This window comes from Bufo bufo, chromosome 8, assembly GCF_905171765.1.
Source record: "Bufo bufo chromosome 8, aBufBuf1.1, whole genome shotgun sequence".
Lineage (NCBI taxonomy): Eukaryota > Metazoa > Chordata > Amphibia > Anura > Bufonidae > Bufo > Bufo bufo.
This window is the reverse complement of record NC_053396.1, coordinates 211,355,531-211,378,055: the sequence shown is the minus strand read 5'-3', so window position 1 is coordinate 211,378,055 and position 22,525 is coordinate 211,355,531. Positions and strand designations below refer to the sequence as shown.

Genomic DNA, 22,525 nt, shown 5'->3' with positions numbered 1-22,525 from the left:
AGCCACGGAACGTGATTTGCGGGCAATAATAGGACATGTTCTATCTTTTAACGGAACGGAAAAACGGAAACGGAATGCATACGGAGTACATTCCGTTTTTTTTGCGGAACCATTGAAATCAATGGTTCCGTATACGGAACGCAAAAGACTGCGCGTAAACGGGGGGAAAAAAAACGGTCGTGTGAAAGAGGCCTTAGACAGAAGTTGGTTGATCAGCAGCTGAACAAACAAACATCTGGTGAACGGTCGTTTTGAAGACACGGCCATACACGTTTTAGTCCATATTGGCCTTTACAGTTGACAAACTGCCCATATACATTCAATGGATGAAAGATCTTTCCGGGCTTTTAATATTGATGACCCATCCTCAGGATAGATTATCAATATCGGACCGGCACCCTCGCCGATCAGCTGTATGAGCAGACTGCGTGCGCACATGCCGTCTCCCATCTCCCATGTCTACGGCACAGCAACAGCAAGCGGGAAGAGAGAAGGCGCGTGAACATTGAGTGTGCCTTCGTACAGCTGATGGGCGGGGGTGCCGGGTGTCTGATATTGATGACCCATCCTGAGAAAAGGTCATCAATGCTAAAAGACCTGAGAACCCCTTTAAAGAAAGATCTTTCATCGTACTATCAGATGAAAGTATTGAACACGGCCATACATGTTTTAGTCCATATTGGCCTTTACAGTTGACAAACTGCCCATATAAATTCAATGGATGAAAGATCTTTCCGGGCTTTTAATATTGATGACCCATCCTCAGGATAGATTACCAATATCAGACAGGCACCCTCGCCGATCAGCTGTATGAGCAGATGCCGTCTCCCATCTCCCATGTCTACGGCACAGCAACAGCAAGCGGGAAGAGAGAAGGCACGTGAACATTGAGTGTGCCTTCGTACAGCTGATTGGTGGGGGTGCCGGATATTGATGACCCATCCTGAGAAAAGGTCATCAATGCTAAAAGACCTGAGAACCTGAGAAAGATCTTTCATCGTACTATCAGATGAAAGTATTGAACACGGCCGACTTCTTTTCACATGATAATAGTCTATTCAGCTGGCTAAGATTATCGTTCATTGTTAAATTTCCCCTGACAAACATTTGTTTTTGTTGAAAATTATCGGTTTTGACCAACTTTAGACTAATGTGTATGGCCACCCTAATAAAACGCTTCTTCACCTACTGACTGGAGATTCACGATGGGCGTATTTAAAAGGGCAAAAATAGCTGCACCTCTTTTTTTTTTACAGCTGGACAAGGCTAATTATTAGTGAGGAAGGGCACCTAGAACACATGACCATCTCCATTCCCAGGCAAAAAAATACTGGTGAAAGCAGCTCCAGAGATTTTTTTGCTTTTCAGTAGAACAGCAGGAGCTGGGCCTGGATCTCATGTCTCCTGTCGAACTACATGGGAGAGACAGAAAAATCAGAGACCCCCTTGGTGGTCTTCTAATCATTAGAAGCAGAAAGGATCATCAAAAACTCTGGAAACCCATTTCACTAATGTCATCTGGAAAGCAGTGTTAAAAATTCATTATAGCAAAATGGGCCAGTACAGAGTTGAACGCGGCGTCCATTCCTGTAAAAGTGCTATAGCCAACCTGGAAGGTCGGAGACAATTTTGGCATTAAAAAAATAAATAAAAATAAATAAAATAAATTTAAAAATTTTAGAGCATTTAGAATTGTTTAAAAGAAAGTTGCATAAAAGTGTAGTTACTCTTTAACTCCGAACTCCCTACAGGCATATTTATAAATGAGCTCATAAAACAGAGAATCCATTTAAGGGCGGGTTCGCACTGGCGTTAAGATATTTCGTTACAGGTTCCGTTATAACGGACTATAGCAGAATTTATAAGATGGAAATCAAAACGGAAACCTTTAGAGGCATTCCGTTTTGATCCGTCATAATACAGGTCCTATGGTTGACAGGACTTTGTTTTCCGTCCTGCATAACGGAAAGCAGACAGATCCGTTATGCTTGCCCATAGACTTCTATTAACGGAACCTATAGCAGAATATCCTAACGCCGGCGCGCACTCGCCCTAACTAAATGCCCAGGCTCTCATTAGCAGGTAAAATAAAGGCTATGTTTGCATGGTGGTAGGAAATACCTCTGATCACTGTTTAACGTGTACACAGCTCAATTTTCATGTATTTTGGGTTAAAACCCATTTTACAATAGGTTTTGGGCTTTTACAGCTTCTATGTTTCACAGTACATAGCAGACGCAAAAAGTCATTCACTAACAAATACGTCAGACTGAACAATCTGAAGCTCATTTAATCGCCAAATCAACTTTGATTTGGTCATAACTAGGCTTAGAAGTTCCTTCAGAACGAGAGAGACAGGGGTTGGAGACTGAGCAGCCAGTCTGATGGATTTATCACAGAATGGCATTCTGCAGCTGCTATGCATTGTGAAACATAGAGGATGTAAAAGCCAAAGCAAAATTTGAAAGCAGTTTTCCGGCATTTTCATAGCCTATCCTCAGGACTGGTCATCAATATGAGATTGATGGGGGTCTGACACCTGGCACCTCTGCCAATCAGTTGTTTGAAGAGGCTGTAGCGCTCACTGGAGCTCTGGTAAGTGCCATGGTCTCCATTGGATAGCACCTGTGCTCGGTATCCCATCTTCACCCAATTCTCTTGAATGGGACTATGCTGCGCCTAGGCCACGTGACTGATGAACGTGAGGTCACATAGCCTAGGAAGAGCATAAGTTCTCATTGAAGCGACCTCTTCATACAGCTAATCAGCGGTGGGGTGGGGGGAACTCCATCAAACTCATACTGGAGACCTATCCTAAGGATAGGCCATCAATATGGAAATCCTGTTAAACTGCGCTCACTTTTTTTGTCTGTGTGATATCCGTAAACTTTCCTTTGCAAAAAATGATTGCATTAGAACCCATTAGAAAAAAGGAGCAGAACCTTTGGTAAACTGAAGCCTTTCTGAGAAACAGACGTTAAAAATGGACCCATAAAATTGTATGGGGGCGGTCTGTCAGTGAAAAACGGACAAGATAGAGCATGTTCTATTTTTTCACATCTGTTTTTCACTGCCAGTCAAAAAACTGCCATATAATTAACCCCATAGACTACCATTGGTCTTAAAACGGACATGTGCATGTAGCCTTAGTGTCAACAAGGTGATAATATACATGTCAACCTAATGTACTAATCAAAATAAATATATATATATATATATATATATAATATAACTTTTCATTTCGTTAAAGGGGCTATCCAGGACTTTAACATTGCCTATTTTTACAATAGGCCATTAAAGAGGTTGTCCCACTTTTCATGGCCAAAGATGGAAATAACCAAAGCAAGAGCCGGCCAAAGGAGCAGGAGTTACAGAATTAGGCGACCAACTGTCCGTAACTCCCATAAAGGCGAATGTGAGCAACGAGGTTTCAGAAACTCCCATGTTACGGAAATAGCGTAGCATGCTGTGCTACGCCATTTGTCTAGCTCCCATTTATTGCTATGGGAATTTCAGAAACAGTGGAACGCCAGCACTGCGTTCCGTCAAAAGGGCTCAATGCCGGAAAAGAACTGATCAGGTATATCCCCATGCATTCTGAATGGTGAGCAATCCGTTCAAGATGTCTTCAGTTCAGTCATTTTGACTGATCAGGCAAAAGAAAAAAAAAAAACTTAGCACGCTACGGTTTTATCTCCGGTGAAAAAAAACGGAAGACTTGCCTGAATGCCGGATCCGGCATTTTTCTCCATAGTAATGTATTAGTGCCGGATCCGGCATTCAAAATACCGGAATGCTGGACTGAAAAATAAAGGTGAAAAAAAAAAAATGCCGGATCAGTTTTGCCGGATGACACCGGAAAGACGGATCCGGCATTTCAATGCATTTTTTTTTAACTGATCAGGATCCTGATCAGTCTTACTAATGCCATCAGTTGACATACGTTTTGCCAGATCCGGCGACGGAACTGCTTGCCGGATCACTCTGCCGCAAGTGTGAAAGTAGCCTCAAATGCGCAGATTGCAACTTAACGCCACTTTTTTCAGGTGTAAGGGAGATGATAAATCTCCCCCCAAATTTTTTACACATGGCTTTACGGCTTCAAGACTCCAAAATCCATGCAAAGCATGGGTTGCAACCATACAGAGGAGTAACATGTACCTACCGTGGGCCACCTTAGGCACCAGGGCATGAGTGAGTGCGCCTCTGTGGCCATAATACACATATAAAAAGTATTACACCAAATTTTTCAGCATTTTGCACATTTAAATACATAAAACTTTAAAAAAAAAAAAAAAAGCCAGTTTATAAAATATTTCAATATTAGTTAACTATTCTGATGGATTTTCAGGAATGCTATCATATACTGTACTAAGCATAGTTTGTTAACAGAACTAAAACTGACTAAAGGGCAGGACAACCATTATATGTCTTCTCTCCCCTTTCCGCCTCTTCTTCTAACACCTTTATTTGTCAGTGGCTTATCCGAGTTCTGGGCAGGCGATGACGGGTCATTGTTTGTTGAGGGTACTTTTATGCGAGATGTACTCTGGTCATTTGTGGAACATGTGGCTGCAAGAAATGTCCCTGCAGGAATTGACAACTGTTGTAGAATACCCCTGAGTAAGAGGTTGTTCTCATGCATGATCTTTTCTTTCTTTTCATAGTGCTCCTGCATCATCTTCAGCTTGGCCTCGTGGTGTTGCCTGAGCAGATGTAACTTCTCCGTTCTGTATTGCCTCTGCTCTTCAATATGTTTTTGCTTTTGCCTAAATTCTCTTGCCCTTTCAGTGGCTCGAACGTGGTTGTTGACTTTTATATTTCTGGTCAGCTGCTGAACACCTACGCCTAAATGTAACAAGTCCATGTGAAGAACATGCATCTGATGTCTTTGGGATCTGTGGTACTGACGTTGTGCTGTATGAAGACTCCCAACAACTTTATTAATGGTTCCTGCGTTGGTAGAGTTCGGGTGGTTGCTTGGGGCCGACAATGAAGAATAAGGGTGGTTAGGTATCAGATGAGGTTTGGTAGTCACTAAAGAGGGTTTGTTAGAAACAGGAACAGACTTTATTACAGCAAGAAGGGGCTTGGCGCTAGCTGGAAAAAGTTTGGCTGGAACAACAGGAGGTCTGGTAGCAACAATTGCTTTGGTAGAAGGAATATGGAGTAGGGAATCCATGCAAGGCTGGGTAGCTGTTGGCAGAGATGGGGCAGGTGCAGGGAACGATTGGGGCGAAGGTGTGGGCGCATCCTTGCTGTAGTCGATGGGTTCCATCTTTATCACCATCTCCTTGTCATCTTCTTCCTCCTCTTCTGCCATGTCAACTATAAGTGAAAGTGATAGAGAAAATTAGTTAAAGGGATTGTCTCATCTTAGACATTGGAGGCATCTCGTTAGGATATGCCACCAAGGGCAGATAGGCGCTTGTCCCAGAGATGCATAACAAGCACTCATCTCCAGAACGGGACCCCCGAAGGAAGCGGAGAGCAGCGGCGCAAGTGCGACCACCCTCTATTCATTTCCATAGGACTACCGCAAATAACTGAGAACTGGCTCAGCTATCTCTGGCAGTCCCACAGAAGTGGATGGAGTCGCGGCCGCACCTGTGCTATGTACTCTCCATTCATTTCTAAGTCCCCGTTCTGGAGATAGGTGTGGGTTCCAGAGGTGGCAGCCACACATATCTTGGTACTTTCTAGCGATTTGCCACCAATCTCTAAGATGAGACGACCTCTTTAAAGGGAATCTGTCACCAGCTACCTCCCTATCAAACTATTTGCATAGACACATAGCGGTGGTTCAACACGGTTTTTCTTTTGTTGATCCGAGGTGTCGTTCCCAGGTTATGATACTTTATGCCTTTGGCGCAATGAGGACGTCACCATTGCTCCTGTTGCACCCAAGCTCCACTCCTACCTGTGGCCAGGCCCTCCCTCACTGCTTTGCCACTGCCTGGCCCTGTCAACCAAAGCAGCGAGGGAGGGGCTGGCTACAGAAAGGAGCGGAGCTTGGGTGCAACAAGAGAAGAGCAATGGTGACACCCTCATTGCCTTAAAGGCCTTATTTGTATATGTTCAGTTATACAATTAAAAAAAAATTCAACCTACAAACTATAAAAGCAGTAAGCCAACTTAGAAAATATCTGTAAAGAATAAATCAGGGCAACTGGACTAACTGTAGATTTCTTGAAAACGTTTCACTCGTTCTTCCAACGAGCTTTCTGAATTCTGAGTGACTGTACAAGAATTCTCTGGGAATAAATATGTAACTGAATTAACATCTGGTAATTATACCCAGCATGGGGTCAGAGGTCATTATACCCAGCATGGGGTCAGAGGTCGGTATAATTGCTGGGTATAATTACCAGATGTTAATTCAGTTACATATTTATTCCCAGAGAATTCTTGTACAGTCACTCAGAATTGAGAAAGCTCGTTGGAAGAACGAGTGAAACGTTTTCAAGAAATCTACAGTAAGTCCAGTTGCCTTGATTTATTCTTTACAGATATATACCATGACCTGGATAAAGGAGAACCTTCACAGACAACTGAGAAAATAGATCTTCAGATTACAATTGTCAGTATATACTGTACATTGACAAAGGAGAACATAGATAATGGTTCAAAAATCAGATGCTTACAGGAAGAATGGTTCCAAAAATCATCTTCATAACAGTTCTCTTCTTCAGGCTCATATTTACCTGTTCACAAAAAATATCAATTACAAAACGGCACAACTACACAGATAAGGCAGTGTTCACATCTGTGTTGGAGGCTCCCTCGGGGATTCTGTCTAAAATAGTGGACAAAATAGCGCAACATGCCGTGCTAGTTTATCTAGTAAAAAGATGGGACATCATTAAGGAAAACGGATGATCCCATTATAGTCAGTGTGGTCCTTTGGGCGCTGCTGGCATTAGACATGCAAAAGAATACAGCACTGCCATTACTTTCTACTATAATGAGCAGAAAAAACTAAAACAACAAATGCAGATGTCAAGAGAGCTGGAGAAATAATTAACTTCACCAATTAATTTAAATCTGTGCAAAAGCTAAACGTGTTCCTGATCTTTGTAGAGGACTGTACATACCTTCATTCTTCTGTCCAGAACTTGTATAGGACGAGAAGCCCATACGTGCTGGAGGAGTATGATTACTAGGACCTACAGCAGATGAACCAGCAAAAATCTTATTAATAACTTTCAAAAGTATTAATGTTTATCTTGCGGTTGCCAAGCCTTAAACTTAGCAAAAATGTCATCCAATCCAAAATCAAAACAAGGCTTATTGTGAAAGGGGCAGTAATGATGTAAATACATGAATGCAAACCCCTCTCCCATCCTTAACCCCTGGGATTTTCTATTTTTTACATTTTAGTTTTTCGCTCCCCGCCTTACCAAAGTCCTAACTTTTTTATTTTTCCATTCACATAGCCGTATGAGGGCTTATTTTTTGCGGGAAAAGTTGTACTTCCTAATGACACCATTTACTGTGCGGTAAAATTTACCTGTCATCTTCATTCTCCAGGTCAGTACGGTTTTTTAATACTGAAAAAAAATGTAAAACCTTTGGAGGAAAAATTTTTTATTTTTTTTTCTCATAACCATATTCTGACCCCTATAACTTTTTGGTAGCTATGTGTATGGGGCTGTGTGAGGGCTCATTTTTTGCAGGACGATCTGTTCTTTTCAGTGATACAAATTTGTAGTGTGCATGACTTTTTATTAAAAAATTATTGGGTAGTTGAAGTGACAAAAAATGGCAAATTGGCTGTCTTTATTTTTTTTCCCGCTACGCCATTTGCCATTAATATTGTTGTATTTTAATAGTATGGTCATTTTCGCACACGGTGATGCCAATGATGTTTATTTTTTTTATTGGTTAAGTATTTTTATTTTAAGGAAAGGGGAGTGATTTGAATTTTTTATTTTTTTTTATATTTGTAAAAACTTTATTTTTTTTTAAGTCACCCTGGGTGACAATAACTGCCAATCATTCGATTGCCCATAGAAAATAATTGAAGACTTAATTTGCACTATATCGATACAAGGCTGCCACCTAGTGGCCTGTATTGATATATAGATATATATATATATATATATATATATATATATATATATATATACATATACACACACACACACACATCTAATTGACTCTGAAGCCTGCTTGAGGCTTCGGTCAATTAGCGCAAGGTAACAGATTCCCCGATCTCAAGCGGGGAAAGCTGTTACCAGACTGGAAGCGCAGATGCTGTGGTCACATTTGACCACGGCATCTGAAGGGTAAGATGTATGCGATTAGCCTTATGGCCGATCGCATATACATGTGCCGCGGGTCTCCGCTATTTAAAATAGCAGAAACCCCGCGGCTAAGGCGCCGCACGTGCGAGCGGGCGCCATGTTTAGGGATCGAACCCATAACGTACAGCTACGTCATGGGTCCTTAAAAAGTTAACACTAAATGCAACAATTTTATTTGTAGATTTGGAGAAGCCGATATTTTCCCCCTAAATTAATGATTTTGACTTACGTGGTTCTCGGTCTGTGTCCACATGTCCCTCCACTGGTCGGATAGTCTCGGAGCCGATGACATGCATCAGTTCTTCTTCATATGATAAGTACTGTAACTCCAGGCAAGGACCACCACCGTTAAGTTGGGAATACTTGTGCTGATCGATCATCTTTGCCTTTACGCGTCTTTTTATATCCCTTAGTCTCTTCTTGCAGTTTTCGGCGCTCCTGGGCTGGGTGCCCGCTGCATTTACAGCTTCTACAATCCTAGACCACAAAAAATTCTTCCGGGCTTGGGAGGTGGTTGCTGCATTTCTCCCAATGATACTGTCCCAGACACCTACGGCTTCGTGTACAAGAGCACAGTTTTCATCAAAAGAAAATTTGATGTTGCGGGGGGCTTTCGAGAATGTATAATCAGTAAACCCCAAACCACTGCCACCCTGTTCCCCACTACTGCCATTCTGTGCAAACAAACTCTCTTTCCTAATATCTCCAGCAATATCAACACCACCCTGGCTCCCAGGGACATGTTGTGCTATTGGGGTTGAGTGAGAGGAACTTCTAAGTACATATTCTAATTTAAAAAGATTGGCGGCTTTGCTCTCCAGTGGTGTCAAGCGGGCAAGTAATGAGGGCTCCGATCCAGAGCCGGGTGTTTGCTTTTGCATCGCCACCAGTTTGTCTATTAGTCTATGTTTGTAGAGATACCAGTGCTTCTTAGCCTCCTCAATTCCTCTCTGCAGAACACCCACGGAATTCACATTATCAAGTACCTTCTGCCAAACTGAAACTTTCTGTGCAAATGGGGTAATTCGGGCTCTTTCCCCAAACAGTTGATCATAGTGCTCCAGCAGCGACCTCACTAAAACAAACTCTTCTGAAGCCGTAAATCTGGGGCGTCTCTTAACCACCTTTTCAGTAACATTCGCTCCAGTTTTTGGGTGAACACCACTTTGTGATGGTTCTGTTAAAAAAGGAAAAAAAAAACAAAAACAAAACGAAGATGTTTCCACAATCACTTAAAGGGAGACTGTCAACTATTTTCACAATAAACTGGTAGAATCTCATTGCAGTTCTCATAAATGGCACCGTTTTTAAGCTTATGTTACACCTGTAGATAATACTGAAGATCATCGCTAATGAGCGTTCACAGGAACACTCGTTAGCAATGATCTGGCAGTGTAATACTGCCGCCAATTAACTGACGAATGAGCAAACGCTCGTTCATCGGATAATTGGAATCTTTTAGCAGGTTTAAAAATCCTCATTTGCCGGCGGCAGATCGTGCTGTGTAGTGTGCTGCTGGCTAACAATAAATCAGTATGGGGACATGCGACGGCAATAGCGATCGCTCGTCCCCATACTAAGGAGGAGATCGTTGCATGGAATAGCAGCTGTCACCACTGCTGACGAGCAGGCGATTGCTAGGAAGGAAAGCTTTTCTCCGACAATCGCCTTAACCCTTAGGCTACCAGCGCCGTACAGTGCGATGCGTAAACATGACGCCCGCTCGCACGTGCAGCCGGCGTCATGGCCGGCAGATCTCTGCTGTTTCACATAATGCCGATCCCGGTAATTAAATGCTTTAGATGCTGTGATCAAGTGAGATCACGGCACCTAAAGGAGCAAAAACCTACCTAGCCGTGTGTCCAATCCGGGCATAGGTAGTTGTGCTGAATACTGGTAGCCTTACTGAGTAGGCTAACAGTATTCAAACTGCCTTTCTTATTTTGGCCACCAGATGGCAGGCCAGGATAAGAAACCAGCAAAAGTTAGCAAAATAAGCTAATAATAAATTCCTGATATACCAAAAAAAAATAAAAAATTACCGAATAAGCTCCTATATGATGCCCATAATGATCACAAAAAATAAAGTTAAAAAAATATATAAAAGTTTAAATCACCCCCCTTTCCATATGATTAAAAAATAAATACCTAAATAATAAATATAAACATCATGGGTATCACCGCGACCAAAAAAGCCTATACTAATAAAATAGAAAAAAAAAATTCCAATACGGCGAATGGCGTAACGGAAAAAAGGGTCAAAATGGGCAATTTGCCATTTTTTCATTGCTTCTCTTACCCAAAAAAATGTAATAAAATGTGATCAAAACGTCATGCACACTCCAAAATGGTATCAATTAAAAGTACAGATTGTTCTGCAAACAATGAGCCCCTAAACAGCTCAGTAGACATAAGTATAAAAAAAGTTATGGGGGTCAGAATATAGATATAAAAAAATAAAAATAAATTCTCAAAGTAAATTTTTTTTTTTACACTATTTAGACAAAGAACCTATACATATGGGGTATCGTTGTAATCGTACTGACCCAGAGAATGAAGGGAATGGGTCAGATTTGCCGTAAACAATACGCCGTGGAAACAAAACCCTTAAAACGGTGGAGGGGTTGTGTTTTTTTCCCAATTCCACCCCATTTGGAATTTTTTGACCGCTTCCCACAACATTTTATGCCATAATTAATGGTGGCATTAGAAAGTACAACTTGTCCCGCAAAAATAAGCCCTGATACAGCTATGTGACCGGAAAAATAAAAATAAAGTTATGGCTCACGGAAAATAGGGAAGAAAAATAAAAATGCAGAAACTAAAAAACCTCCGGTAGCCAAAGGGCTGTTTCACACGAGCGAGTCCATTGCAGGAATCGCGCTCCGTGTGCGAGTGTGATCCTCCGCTCTGGACTTGCAGGAGCGCACGGCATTATCGTGATTTATAATGCTATGTGCCTCTGCTTGACCTTATTTCTACAGAATCATACTGACAGCTTTATGTCACTATGATTCTGTGTGGCATGCAGAGACGCACAGCATAATAAATCATGATAATGGCGTGTGCTCCTGCAAGTCCACACGGAGCGCGATTCCCGCAATGGACTCGCTCGCGTGAAACAGCCCAAAGGGTTAAAGAACGCATAGTGTAATATAACCATTAGTATTGTCTGCAGCTGTGATGTGGAAAAAAAAGAAGCTTTAAGAGATACACAAAAGATCTGCAAGTGCCCAGGTGGTTCCTATTGCTGTGAGTGTCCAGAACCCCTTCAGAATTACTGGTCAATATCTCCTCCCCCAGCATCCTGCTTACATCACTCGCTGCGCAAATCCCACGTTGGCATACATCACCGCTGGGCGTTCGCAGTCCGCTCAGTGATGAAGCTGCTCAGAGTGGGGGATCGGACCGGGCCCGGCGGTGGTGATGTGTGGCACTGTGGGATTTCGGAGGACACTGGCTGACTTACACAAAGCCAGGTGAGGAGTTATTGACCCGTAACTCCGAAGGGGTCGTCCTGGGCACTAACAGCAATAGGAACAGCCCCCGGGCACTTGCAGATCTCTTCATACTTCTTTTTACCAACATCACAGCCGCAGACAACACCGTGAAAGGTACTGTTTGTGAACTGTAATGTGATCCTAACAGTTTATTGTGAGGAAAATAGCCGAAAGACTCTCTTCTTTAAATTAAGAAATAAACTTTGAGCAGCTAATATGAAAAATGAAGAAGATCTATGAGAATGGAGCATAAAGACAAGAGAACCAAACCAGATTAGATCATTCTGTGCTGCAAATCTGGTTTCCCATTATGTTCAACATTACTGTTTTATACGTTACAAAAAGTTCTGGCAACTTTTCTATTTAGACACTTGAATGTCTGCACAGTTGGTAACGGATGTAGAAGTTAAACTCTGCACATAGAACCATATGTACCTTTTCCTTTGGAATCATCATCGGCTGTGAAGTTAGTTTCATCAATACTCTTAATCCAGAGCAAAGTATCGGGGCTGTACACTAGGCTCCCTAAAACATCAGAAGAGCAACATGTTATTCAACAATACTGAACATTGCTACTATAGTGTTTTTTTTAAACTAAATCTTAAAGGGGTTGTCAGAGCTGAACCCGGACATATCACCATTTACACCCACGCCGCCCCGCTGATACGAGCATCGGAGCATTTCGCGCTGAATCGCGCAGGGCAAAGGCTTTTTATGGAGAACCAGTGACGTACTGGGCTCCCCATGGGCTTCCGCCTAGCGGTAAGCCCGGTGACGTCACTGGCACTGATGTGCGGGTTTTAGCGCTGCCCTAGTCTGTAAAACGGCTAGGGTAGCACTAAATTCCGCCCATGACGTCACCGGAAACACTACTGTACAGAAGCCTCTGCCCAGCGGGGTGAAAACCTAAAGAAACAAAATGCTCCAATGCTCATGTCAGAGTGAAGATGGGGATATGCCCTTTAAATTCAGTCCAACCGAGGCTAACCCAGAGCCATCATACTCTTAGAGGGGGTTTCCAACTTGTAGTTGTCTAGTTCAAAACTAGAACTCCCAGCATGCTGTCACAGCTGCAAACTTGGTAATAAAAAGTAATGCAAAACATGCGGTGTATAGTTTTATAATAAAATTTGTACAAGTAAGGGTACTTTCACACTTGCGTTAAAGTTTTCTGGTATTGAGTTCGGTCACAGGGGCTTAATACCGGAAAAAAACGCTTCCGTTTTATCCCCATGCATTCTGAATGGAGAGCATTCCGTTCAGGATGTCTTCAGTTCAGTCACTCTTACGGTATTTTCTCCGGCCAAAATTCTAGATCACTTCCCGAAATTTATTAATGCCGGATCCGGTACCAAGTGTTCCGGAATACCGGATCCGTTTTTTCCAGATGACACCGGAGAGACGGATCTGGTGTTTCAATGCATTTGTCAGCCGGATCCGCAAACAAATGCTATCCATTTGCATACAGATTTCCGGATCCGGCAGGCAGTTTCGGCAACGGAACTGCCTGCCGGAAACCAACATCGCAAGAGTGAAAGTACCCTGAATGATTCCCATCAAACCAAGACGGGTTCCTTCAGCTTCCGCTGTCCCTTTCAAATATTGCTCATATATTACGATCAACGCGGAGCTGTACCAAAGGTGGAATTAAAAGTTTCACCCCTCTGAATAAAAGATGTTTGCTGTCAAACTTCCAAGAAACACCATCAACTAACAGCTTTAGGCTACATGCACACGACTGTATGTGTTTTGCCATCCGTTTTTTTTTTTGCGGATCCATTGTAACAATGTCTAAAACGGACAAGAATAGGACAGGTTATATTTTTTTTGCGGGGCTACGGAACGGACATACTGATGCGGACAGCACACATTTTTTGCGGACCCATTGAAATGAATGGGTCTGCAACCTATCCGCCAAAAAAAACGGAATGGACACGGAAACAAACAACGTTCGTGTGCATGTAGCCTTATAGTATGGATATGTGCTGCACCAATCTATGATATGGCTCCCATGGAGATCTATGTGCCCGTACTCTACCTCTGTGCGTCTCCACATTTACACTTAGATCTTTCTCTCATGTATTTTGTGTGAATGATATTGTTGCACACTTTATTGCATCCTCCTCCACATTCAGTTTGCATCAGCCTATGTAATCAGCCCGGCGCAAACGAGCGGTGAAATAGGGCCCTTAGGGTCCATTCACACGTCCGTTGTTTCTTTCCTGATCTGTTCCGTTTTTTTGCGGAACAGATCTGGACCAGTTCTGTACCCAGTCATTTTCAATGGGTCCTGAAAAAAAAATCGGACAGCTCAATGTCTGATTTTTTTTCAGGACCCATTGAAAATGACTGGGTACAGAACTGGTCCAGATCTGTTCCGCAAAAAACGACGAAGAAACAACGGACGTGTGAATGGACCCTTTGGCTAAACTTAGACAAGGCACTTGTGAGAAATTTGTACAGGGGATATTTTAAATTTGCTGGATTTCTTAGATGTTAGCATATTTTTGTTAGATACAGTGGCTATAAAAAGTCTACACACCCCTGTAAAATGTCAGGTTTCTGTGATGTAAAAAAAATGAGAAAAAGATAAATAATTTCAGAACTTTTTCCACCTTTAATGTGACCTATAAACTGTACAACTCAATTGAAAAACAAACTGAAATCTTTTAGGTAGAGGGAAGAAAAAATATAAAAATAAAATAATACAGTTGCATAAGTGTGCACACCCTTAAACTAATACTTTGTTGAAGCACCTTTTTTCTTCCCTCCACCTAAAAGATTTCAGTTTGTTTTTCAATTGAGTTTATAGGTCACATTAAAGGTGGAAAAAGTTCTGAAATTATTTATCTTTTTCTCATTATTTTTACATCACAGAAACCTGACATTTTAACAGGGGCGTGTAGACTTTTTATATCCACTGTACATGTAAAACAATGGGGCGTTATACATTTGTTTTCCTGCCTATGGAGTAGTAGTAATATGCAGCATTACCAAAACTAGTGAGAGTAATGTGGTAATGGAGGGGGGCCGACTACCCAGCGCTATTCTCCGCACCTGCAGATACTGGGGGTCAGATTAGGATTTCACCTCTGGAAGTCAAATTATACAGGAGGAGAATGGAGGAGGGATGGCTATGCACAACCCTCTACTTTGTAGTCTATGGATACTATGAAAACAGTCAGGGAAGCCGTTCTCTCGTATGATGGGGGACCTCCACCGATCAGGCGTTCACGGTATATACTGTATACAGCATCTTCATACGGTTTCCTTTTACATTGAGTACCTCGTTTATTTGAGTCGGCCTCTTCCTTCACCGATCCATAAAATTCTAAAGGATGCAAAAAAGGGACAAATGCTGAATGTTTGGATTGTAAAATGAGACATCGCCATTCGCCACTATGTATATGTAATCTAAAGCAGGTAGGTAGAACGTTGCATGGCTTCATGGTACTAAATCTAGGACTTCTATTACCCTGTCCAGAGCTGTCTGCACATGAAGACTCCATGTCTTCTTCCTCTTTAATCCTTGGATAACTGCGTGAATTAATTAATGGATCACCTAGAAAATATACACAGAAGGTATATCATTCTGATCCAAAAGCCAAGCAGAAGAAAAAGAATGATGTGCAATACCTTTATTCTGAAAGGTGTCCGTATTGCCTATGGTTTTAGGGATCTACGTTTTCTTCTGCAATAAATTTTCTGAAATATATAGCAATACCTCGCACAGTGTAACACTCGCTTCCCTAAAAAGCCAACCCCAAACTGTTTTGGTGCTTTCATCGTAATTAGGCAGGACATTTATACAGATTGGTTCTGTAGAAATCTTGCATGGAATACAAGGGTTAATTTCCTGCCGATCTCTTCCACTTTGCAGATGTATGAATGGATGGAGCTTTTGCAATGGGCGAGGCTTAAGGCCGAATGCACGTGGCCGAGAGCGGTCCGTGGTATGCTGGGCTGGATTCCTGTTCAGAGCAGGAGCGCACGGCGTCATTGGTTCCTATGACGCCGCTGCACTACAGTAATACACTGGTATGATCTATACGAATGTAATACTGTAGTGCAGCGGCGGCATGAAGCGCACGGCGTCATAGCAACCAATGACGCCGTGCGCTCCTGCTCTGAACAGGAATCCAGCCCGGCATACCACGGACCGCTCTCGGCCTAACAGATATAAAATTGGAGGATAGCTCGTTCCCCACCCGTGCGCGGTGACATCTCTTGGTGCAAAACACAACCAAAGCAGGTAAAGTGGTAGCTTCATGGTTGGAATCGCTGAGATACTACGCGTTTTAGGCTACTTTCACACGAGCGGTTTTCTTTTCCAGTGTTGAGTTCTGTCACAGTTTTATCCTAATGTATTCTGAATGGAGAGCGATCCGTTCAGGATGCATCAGTTCAGTCCCTCTTACGTTTTTTGGACGGAGAAAATACCGCAGCACGCTGCAGTTTTCTCTCCGGCCAAAAATCCTGAACACTTGCCGAAATGCCGGATAAAAAAGTGTATTAGTGCCGGATCCGGCATTAAGTGTTCCGGCAAAACTGATCCGGTTTCCCGGTCTGCGCATGCGCAGACCTTTAAAAATGCAAAAAAAAAAAAATAATAATAATAATACCGGATCCATTTTTCCAGATGACATCGGAGAGATGGATCCGGTATTTCAATGCATTTGTCAGACGGATCCGTCTCACAAATGCATCTGCTTGCGTCCGGATTGGCGAAAGAACTTCCTGCCGGAATCCTCTGCCGCAAGTGTGAAAGTAGCCTTAGGCCTCTTTCACACGGGCGTCATGGATTTGGGCCGGATAAGATGCGGGTGCGTCGCAGGAAAATCGGCATGTTTGGTACCCAAACCCGAACTTCTTCACAGAAGTTCGGGCTTGGGATCGGTGTTGTGTAGATTGTATTATTTTCCCTTAGAACATGGTTATAAGGGAAAATAGAAGCATTCTGAATACAGAATGCATAGTACAATAGCGCTGGAGGGGTTAAAAAAATTATAATAATTTAACTCACCTTAATCCACTTCTCTTCTTTCTTCAGGACCCGGGTAAAGGACTTTTGATGACATCACTGCGCTCATCACATGATCCATCACCATGGTGATGGATCATGTGACGGACCATGTGATGAGCGCAGTGATGTCACCACAGGTCCTTTTCCTCCTGCACAGCAAAGATGAAGACCGAAGAGATGCCGGGCTGCGCGAACAAGTGGATTAAGGCGAGTTAAATTATTTTTTTTAACCCCTCCAGCGCTATTTTACTATGCATTCTGTATTAAGAATGCTATTATTTTCCCTTATAACCATGTTATAAGGGAAAATAATAATGATCGGGTCACCATCCCGAGAATCTCCTAGCAACCGTGCGTGAAAATCGCACCGCATCCGCACTTGCTTGCGATTTTCACGCAGCCCCATTCACTTCTATGGGGCCTGTGTTGCGTGAAAAACGCACAATATAGAGCATGCTGCGATTTTCACGCAACGCACAAGTGATGCGTGAAAATCACTGCTCATGTGCACAGCCCCATAGAAATGAATGGGTCGGGATTCAGTGCGGGTGCAATGCGTTCACCTCACGCATCGCACCCGCGCAGGAAAACTCGCCCGTGTGAAAGGGGCCTTAGAGCGCAAGGACTCCTTTCTCAAGTCTAAAAGGCTTGTCACATATCACTTAGACTTGAGCACAGAAGTCTTACACTCTGAAACGCGTCATATTTCAGAGGTTCTAATAAAGAAGCTACCACTTTACCTGCTTTGGTCGTGTTTTGTGCCAAGAGATGTCACAGCGCACGGGTGGATTTGAAGGTCCACTGATCCTCTACACCAGGGATGCCCAACCTGCGGCCTTCAAAAATCCCAGCATGCCCGGACAGCCTACAACAGGGCATGGTGGGAGTTGTAGTTTTAACAACGGCTGGAGGGCCGCAGGTTGAGCATCCCTGCTCTACACGTTCCTTTCCTCCTGGACATCAGCAGCACCACAACTACGACTAGTGATAAACCTAATCCATCATATTATACACTGGGTTACTGTCCGGGGTTTATGACCACCGTGCAATCCAGCAGAGGTGGCCGTGCTTGCACACAATAGGAAAAAGTGCCTATGTGCGTTCCCACGGACCCGGCCATGAGAGAGGCTGGCACTTTTAACTATAGTCTGCAAGCATGGCCACCCCTGCGGGATTGCAGCGGTGGTCGTAAGCCCTGGAAACGAGCCGTGTATAATGAGATGGAAAAAATAATCAATCAATCCAGCAAGGGAGACAATCTGGACAATCCCAATACATCGGTAAGTGCCTTGTATTAACTGTCTACATAATAAATGCTGACAACCCCTTTAAGGGGAATCTGTCAGCAGTTTTGTAGGGGCGACCAGGAAACCAATGTATACCCATGCAGCATAACAAATATCCTCTCGGTGATCCCAAACAATGAAGAGTCCTGGGCATTACGCGGTTAATGCTTCCCCCCCCCCTATCGGAAAACGATAGGGTTGAATAGAGCAGTAGCTGACATTTTGCTCCATTTAAACAGGGGTTCACGTGACGCCCACTGAATGCGTGAACCCGCCCTTAGGGTCCATTCACACATCCGTGTGCGTTTTACGGATCCACAAAACACGGACAGCGGCAATTTTGCGGACCGCACATTGCCGGCACTAGTAGAATATGCGGAGAAGAAGAAGAGGACATATTCTATTTTTTAGTGTTTGGAATCAATTCATAGTTCCGCCAAAAAAGGGGAGAAGGCAAGTAAAAAAAATGTTTATATATATATATATATATATATATATATATATATCCCCAATTCTGTCTGCTGCACGTGTTTCGTCAGTATCTCCCCCTCCCCTCAGGTCAGGGGTTTTGGATCACAACCAAAAAGGAAAACAAACACTGACCCAGAATAAGAGTCAATCTCTGAAGTCTGCCACAGACTGACCACAGGCTGCTCTGTGCACTGCTCCACCTGCTTCCATAACCAACTATGAGGACACAATTACCTTTCGCTCTGCATTTTCATTCCCAGACAGACCAATACCCTCCCTCTCCGTAGTGACTAGAATGGAGGTGCTCCTGGTAGGTATGACGTCACAGGAAGAGGCGGAGTCTCGTCGTCTAATGGGCGGGGTCTGCAGCTTACAGAAGAAACTTCAGACAGGAGAGGGGAGGAGCTTGAGGTGGCTGCTGGCCGGTCTGTGAATGGGACTCATGTATTTACATAGGACTGTGTGAAGGGCGGGAGTGATGTCACTTACCTGCAGTGTCGCACTGGGGTGCTGAATAGAACAGTATTGTGCACGGCACTATATCAAATCGTTTCCCATTAACCCCTTAGTGACCACCCATACGCCTTTTTTCCAGCGGTCACTAAGGGGCCTTAGGCTGGGCTGCCGCTTTTTTTTTTTACGATGGCCCAGTCTAAGCGCTTTACGGGCCCCCCCTCACATGAGATCCGCGGCCCTGCTTTAGGCGAGTATTCCGCGCGGATGGGATGCGTGAGGTGAACGCATTGCACCCGCACTGAATCCTGACCCATTCACTTCAATGGCGCTGTGCACATGAGCTGCGATTTTCACGCATCACTTGTGCGTTGCGCGAAAATCGCAGCATGCTCTATATTGTGCGTTTATCACGGAACGCAGGCCCCATAGGCTGAGTGAAAATCGCAAGCAAGTGCGGATGCGGTGCGATTTTCACGCATGGTTGCTAGGTGACAGTCTATTCACTGTATTATTTTCCCTTATAACATGGTTATATAATAGCATTCTTTAATACAGAATGCATAGTAGGTGGTCAATTGAGGGTTAAAAAAAAAATAATTAACTCACCTCCTCCTCTTGATCGTGTAGCTGCCGGTCTCTTCTTACTTCTTTAATCATGAGCTGCCGGCTAAAGGACCTGTGGTGACGTCAGATCACATGGTCCAATCACATGGTCCATCACCTTGGACCATGTTATATGACATCACCACAGGTCCTTTAGCCGGCAGCTCATGATTGAAGAAGTAAGAAGAGACCGGCAGCTACGCGATCAAGAGGAGGAGGTGAGTTAATTATTTTTTAACCCTCAATTGACCACCTACTAAGCATTCTGTATTCAGAATGCTATTATTTTCCCTTATAACCATGTTATAAGGGAAAATAATACAATCTACATAACCTCGATCCCAAGCAGTTCGGGTCTGGGTACCACAGTCGGTTTTTTATCACGCGCGTGCAAAACGCATTGCATCCGCGATAAAAACTGAACAACGGAACGCAATCGCAGTCAAAACTGACTGCAATTGGGTACCTACTCGCGCGGGTTTGCCGCAACGCATCCGGACCTTATCCGGACACGCCCGTGTGAACTCAGCCGTAACAGCCCAGACCAGCATAATCCGCCGCATATAAAGTGCTGGCAGAGGGAGCGGATGCCTTCCATCAGCTTGCGGGGTGCTGATGTGTGTGGAGGTTGCCTGGGGTCTGATGCAAGCCCCAGACCAGCCTCGAGTAATTTCCAGCAGGCTGTGCCTCTGTGGCGCAGCCTGCTGGTCAATGTCAGAATAGCATTGCCATTACAATGCAATGCACTTGACTATAGGGATAGTACATTGCATTTTAAAAGCAATCAAAAAGCTGTCAGTTATAGTCCCCTTGTTGGACTATTAAGTGGTAAAAAAACCAACTAAATTTATTCAATAAATAAAAATCCCAAAAAAGAATTACGCTTTTTTTTCCTATTGAAAGTACGCTTTTCAATGAAAAAAATTGCAAAAAAAATAAAATCTTCCCTATATGTTTGGTATTGCCGCGTCCATAACGACCTGGACTACAAAAATATAACATAAATTATCCCCTACGGTGAACGCTGTAAAAAAAAAATAAAAAAAAAAATGAAAAAACTTAATAACAAGCGATCAAAAAGCGCCATTAACTCCAAAATGATACCAATGAAAAATACAAGCTGTCCCCCATAAATCAAGCCCTCACACAACTCCATATAAAGAAAAAAAAAAAGTTATGGGTCTTGGGAAGTGGCAATCCAAAAACATTTTTCTTTTGCAAAAAAAGTCGTAAAACGTAAAAAAAACTATATGTATTGGGTATCGCTGTAATTGTACTGACCCAGAGAATAAAGATATTGTTATTATTTATACCGAAAAACAAACGCCGTAAAATTTATAATGCAAAAACAGTGGCAGTTTTGCTGTTTTTCCCATCTCCCTCCCAGAAAGAGTTAATAAAAGTTAATCAGAAAGTTATCTGTACCCTAAAATGGCGCCATTAAAAACTACAACTTGTCCCGCAAAAAACAGCTATATAGACGGAAAAATAAAAAAAGTTATAGCTCTTGGAACGCGACGATGAAAAAAGGAAGAAAACCGCTTGGTCAGTAAGGCCCAAAAGAGGCTGGTCACTAAGGGGTTAAGCAACTCATTTAGGGTCCATTCACACGTCCGTGGTGCATTGCGAATCCGCAATACACCCGGCCGGCAACCCCATAGAACTGCCTATTCATGTCCACAATTGCTGCCAAGAATAGGACATGTTCTATTTTTTTCCGGAGCTGCGGACCGGAAGATCGGGGCCGGGCTCCGGAAATGCGGATGCGGAGAGCACATAGTGTTCTCTCCGCATCCATTCCTGCCCGATTGAGAATGAATGGGTCCGCACCAATTCCGGATATTGCGGAACGGATGCGGACCCATTCCACGGACGTGCGAATGGACCCTTAGTTGATAACTGTGTCTGTTACTTACAGTCAGTGGTTGGACAGCAGTCACACGTGGACGTTCCATGTCCTAGATGAACCACCTGTCCCCCCAGCCTAAACAATATCCAAAGTGAAGGAAATGTTTGCTGGCATATTCAAAAGGATACGTTTATTGAAGTGAATATGCCATACACCACCAGGTATCTGCCCCTATAGGGTCTTTATCACTCCAATAAACTTAAAAGGTTTTTCCAACGTTTTACTACTGATGACCTATCCTGTTGATAGGAGGCAGAATGCTGGATGTAGAGGGCGATCACATTTGCATTTTCCGTTTGTATATGTATTTCGCCATAGTGATCTGCACCTACAGGCGGGTTGTGCGGACTCAACCCCCCCACATTTTTTTCTTTGTAGTATATATTGGAGGCATGGCGATCTCCTTGGAGTCATGCACACCTGACCAGTCAATCTGTCCTGGAGGCTGGTTTTAAAGTCAGTATAAAACTGAGTCTGCTTATATAGAACCTACCAGTGGCCATTTGGCTCCAGGAGAAGTATATGGTGGGTTCAGCATGCAAGTTGGTACTTGCATCCCTGGATCGGATGAAAGCTGTAATGGCACCGGACGGGGTTAAAAGCAGAGTGTACTTGGCTTGCATGCTGCACCTGCATTCCCTGGACTTTGTGTGGCTGTCATGGCCCATAAACAGGTAGGAAATAGCGTTAGGGACCACTCAAATGAGATGACCTTGACGTGGTGAGTGGCTTATTACGCTTTGGCCAAAATGTACACCAATGTCTCATCCAGCATGGAGGCAGAATGCTGGATGTAGTGTGCGATCACATTTGCATTTTCCGTTTGTATATGTATTTCGCCATAGTGATCTGCACCTAGAGGCGGGTTGTGCGGACTCAACCCCCCCACATTTTTTTCTATCCTGTTGATAGGTCATCAGTATCTGTGGTGGGGATAAGACACCTGGGACCCCGGCTGATCAGCAGTAGCA

General features: G+C 43.4%; 1 protein-coding gene and 1 long non-coding RNA gene across 4 annotated transcripts; one reads left to right on the top strand and one right to left on the bottom strand.

Moving 5' to 3' along the window:
- Positions 1-1,546: 1,546 nt before the first annotated feature.
- Positions 1,547-2,918, top strand: LOC120977134. The gene is made up of 2 exons (XR_005773829.1): positions 1,547-2,161; positions 2,521-2,918. It is a non-coding gene; the product is annotated as an uncharacterized LOC120977134 (long non-coding RNA).
- A 1,368-nt stretch (positions 2,919-4,286) lies between these two features.
- Positions 4,287-18,907, bottom strand: LOC120977132. Of its 3 annotated transcripts, XM_040404910.1 has the most exons (9): positions 18,821-18,845; positions 15,443-15,530; positions 15,282-15,368; positions 15,093-15,137; positions 12,242-12,331; positions 8,536-9,483; positions 7,095-7,166; positions 6,645-6,704; positions 4,287-5,328 (listed from the first exon to the last, which is right to left on the bottom strand). In XM_040404910.1, exons 3-9 carry the CDS (start codon positions 15,313-15,315, stop codon positions 4,424-4,426), a joined length of 2,154 nt encoding a protein of 717 aa, XP_040260844.1. In that variant the 5' UTR covers positions 15,316-15,368; positions 15,443-15,530; positions 18,821-18,845; the 3' UTR covers positions 4,287-4,423. The 3 variants fall into 3 exon arrangements, with proteins under 3 accessions (XP_040260844.1, XP_040260843.1, XP_040260845.1); XM_040404909.1 differs by lacking the exon at positions 15,443-15,530 and having other exon boundaries at positions 18,821-18,907; XM_040404911.1 differs by lacking the exons at positions 7,095-7,166; positions 15,443-15,530 and having other exon boundaries at positions 18,821-18,907.
- Positions 18,908-22,525: the final 3,618 nt, after the last annotated feature.

Excerpts from the sequence above, each read along its gene's own strand:
- LOC120977132 (XM_040404909.1), bottom strand. The coding sequence starts at position 15,315 with ATGGAGTCTTCATGTGCAGACAGCTCTGGACAGG. Across the intron at positions 15,138-15,281 it reads TGCAGACAGCTCTGGACAGG|AATTTTATGGATCGGTGAAG; the intron begins GTAATAGAAGTC and ends TGCATCCTTTAG. Across the intron at positions 9,484-12,241 it reads TGATGATTCCAAAGGAAAAG|AACCATCACAAAGTGGTGTT; the intron begins GTACATATGGTT and ends CTTTTTTAACAG.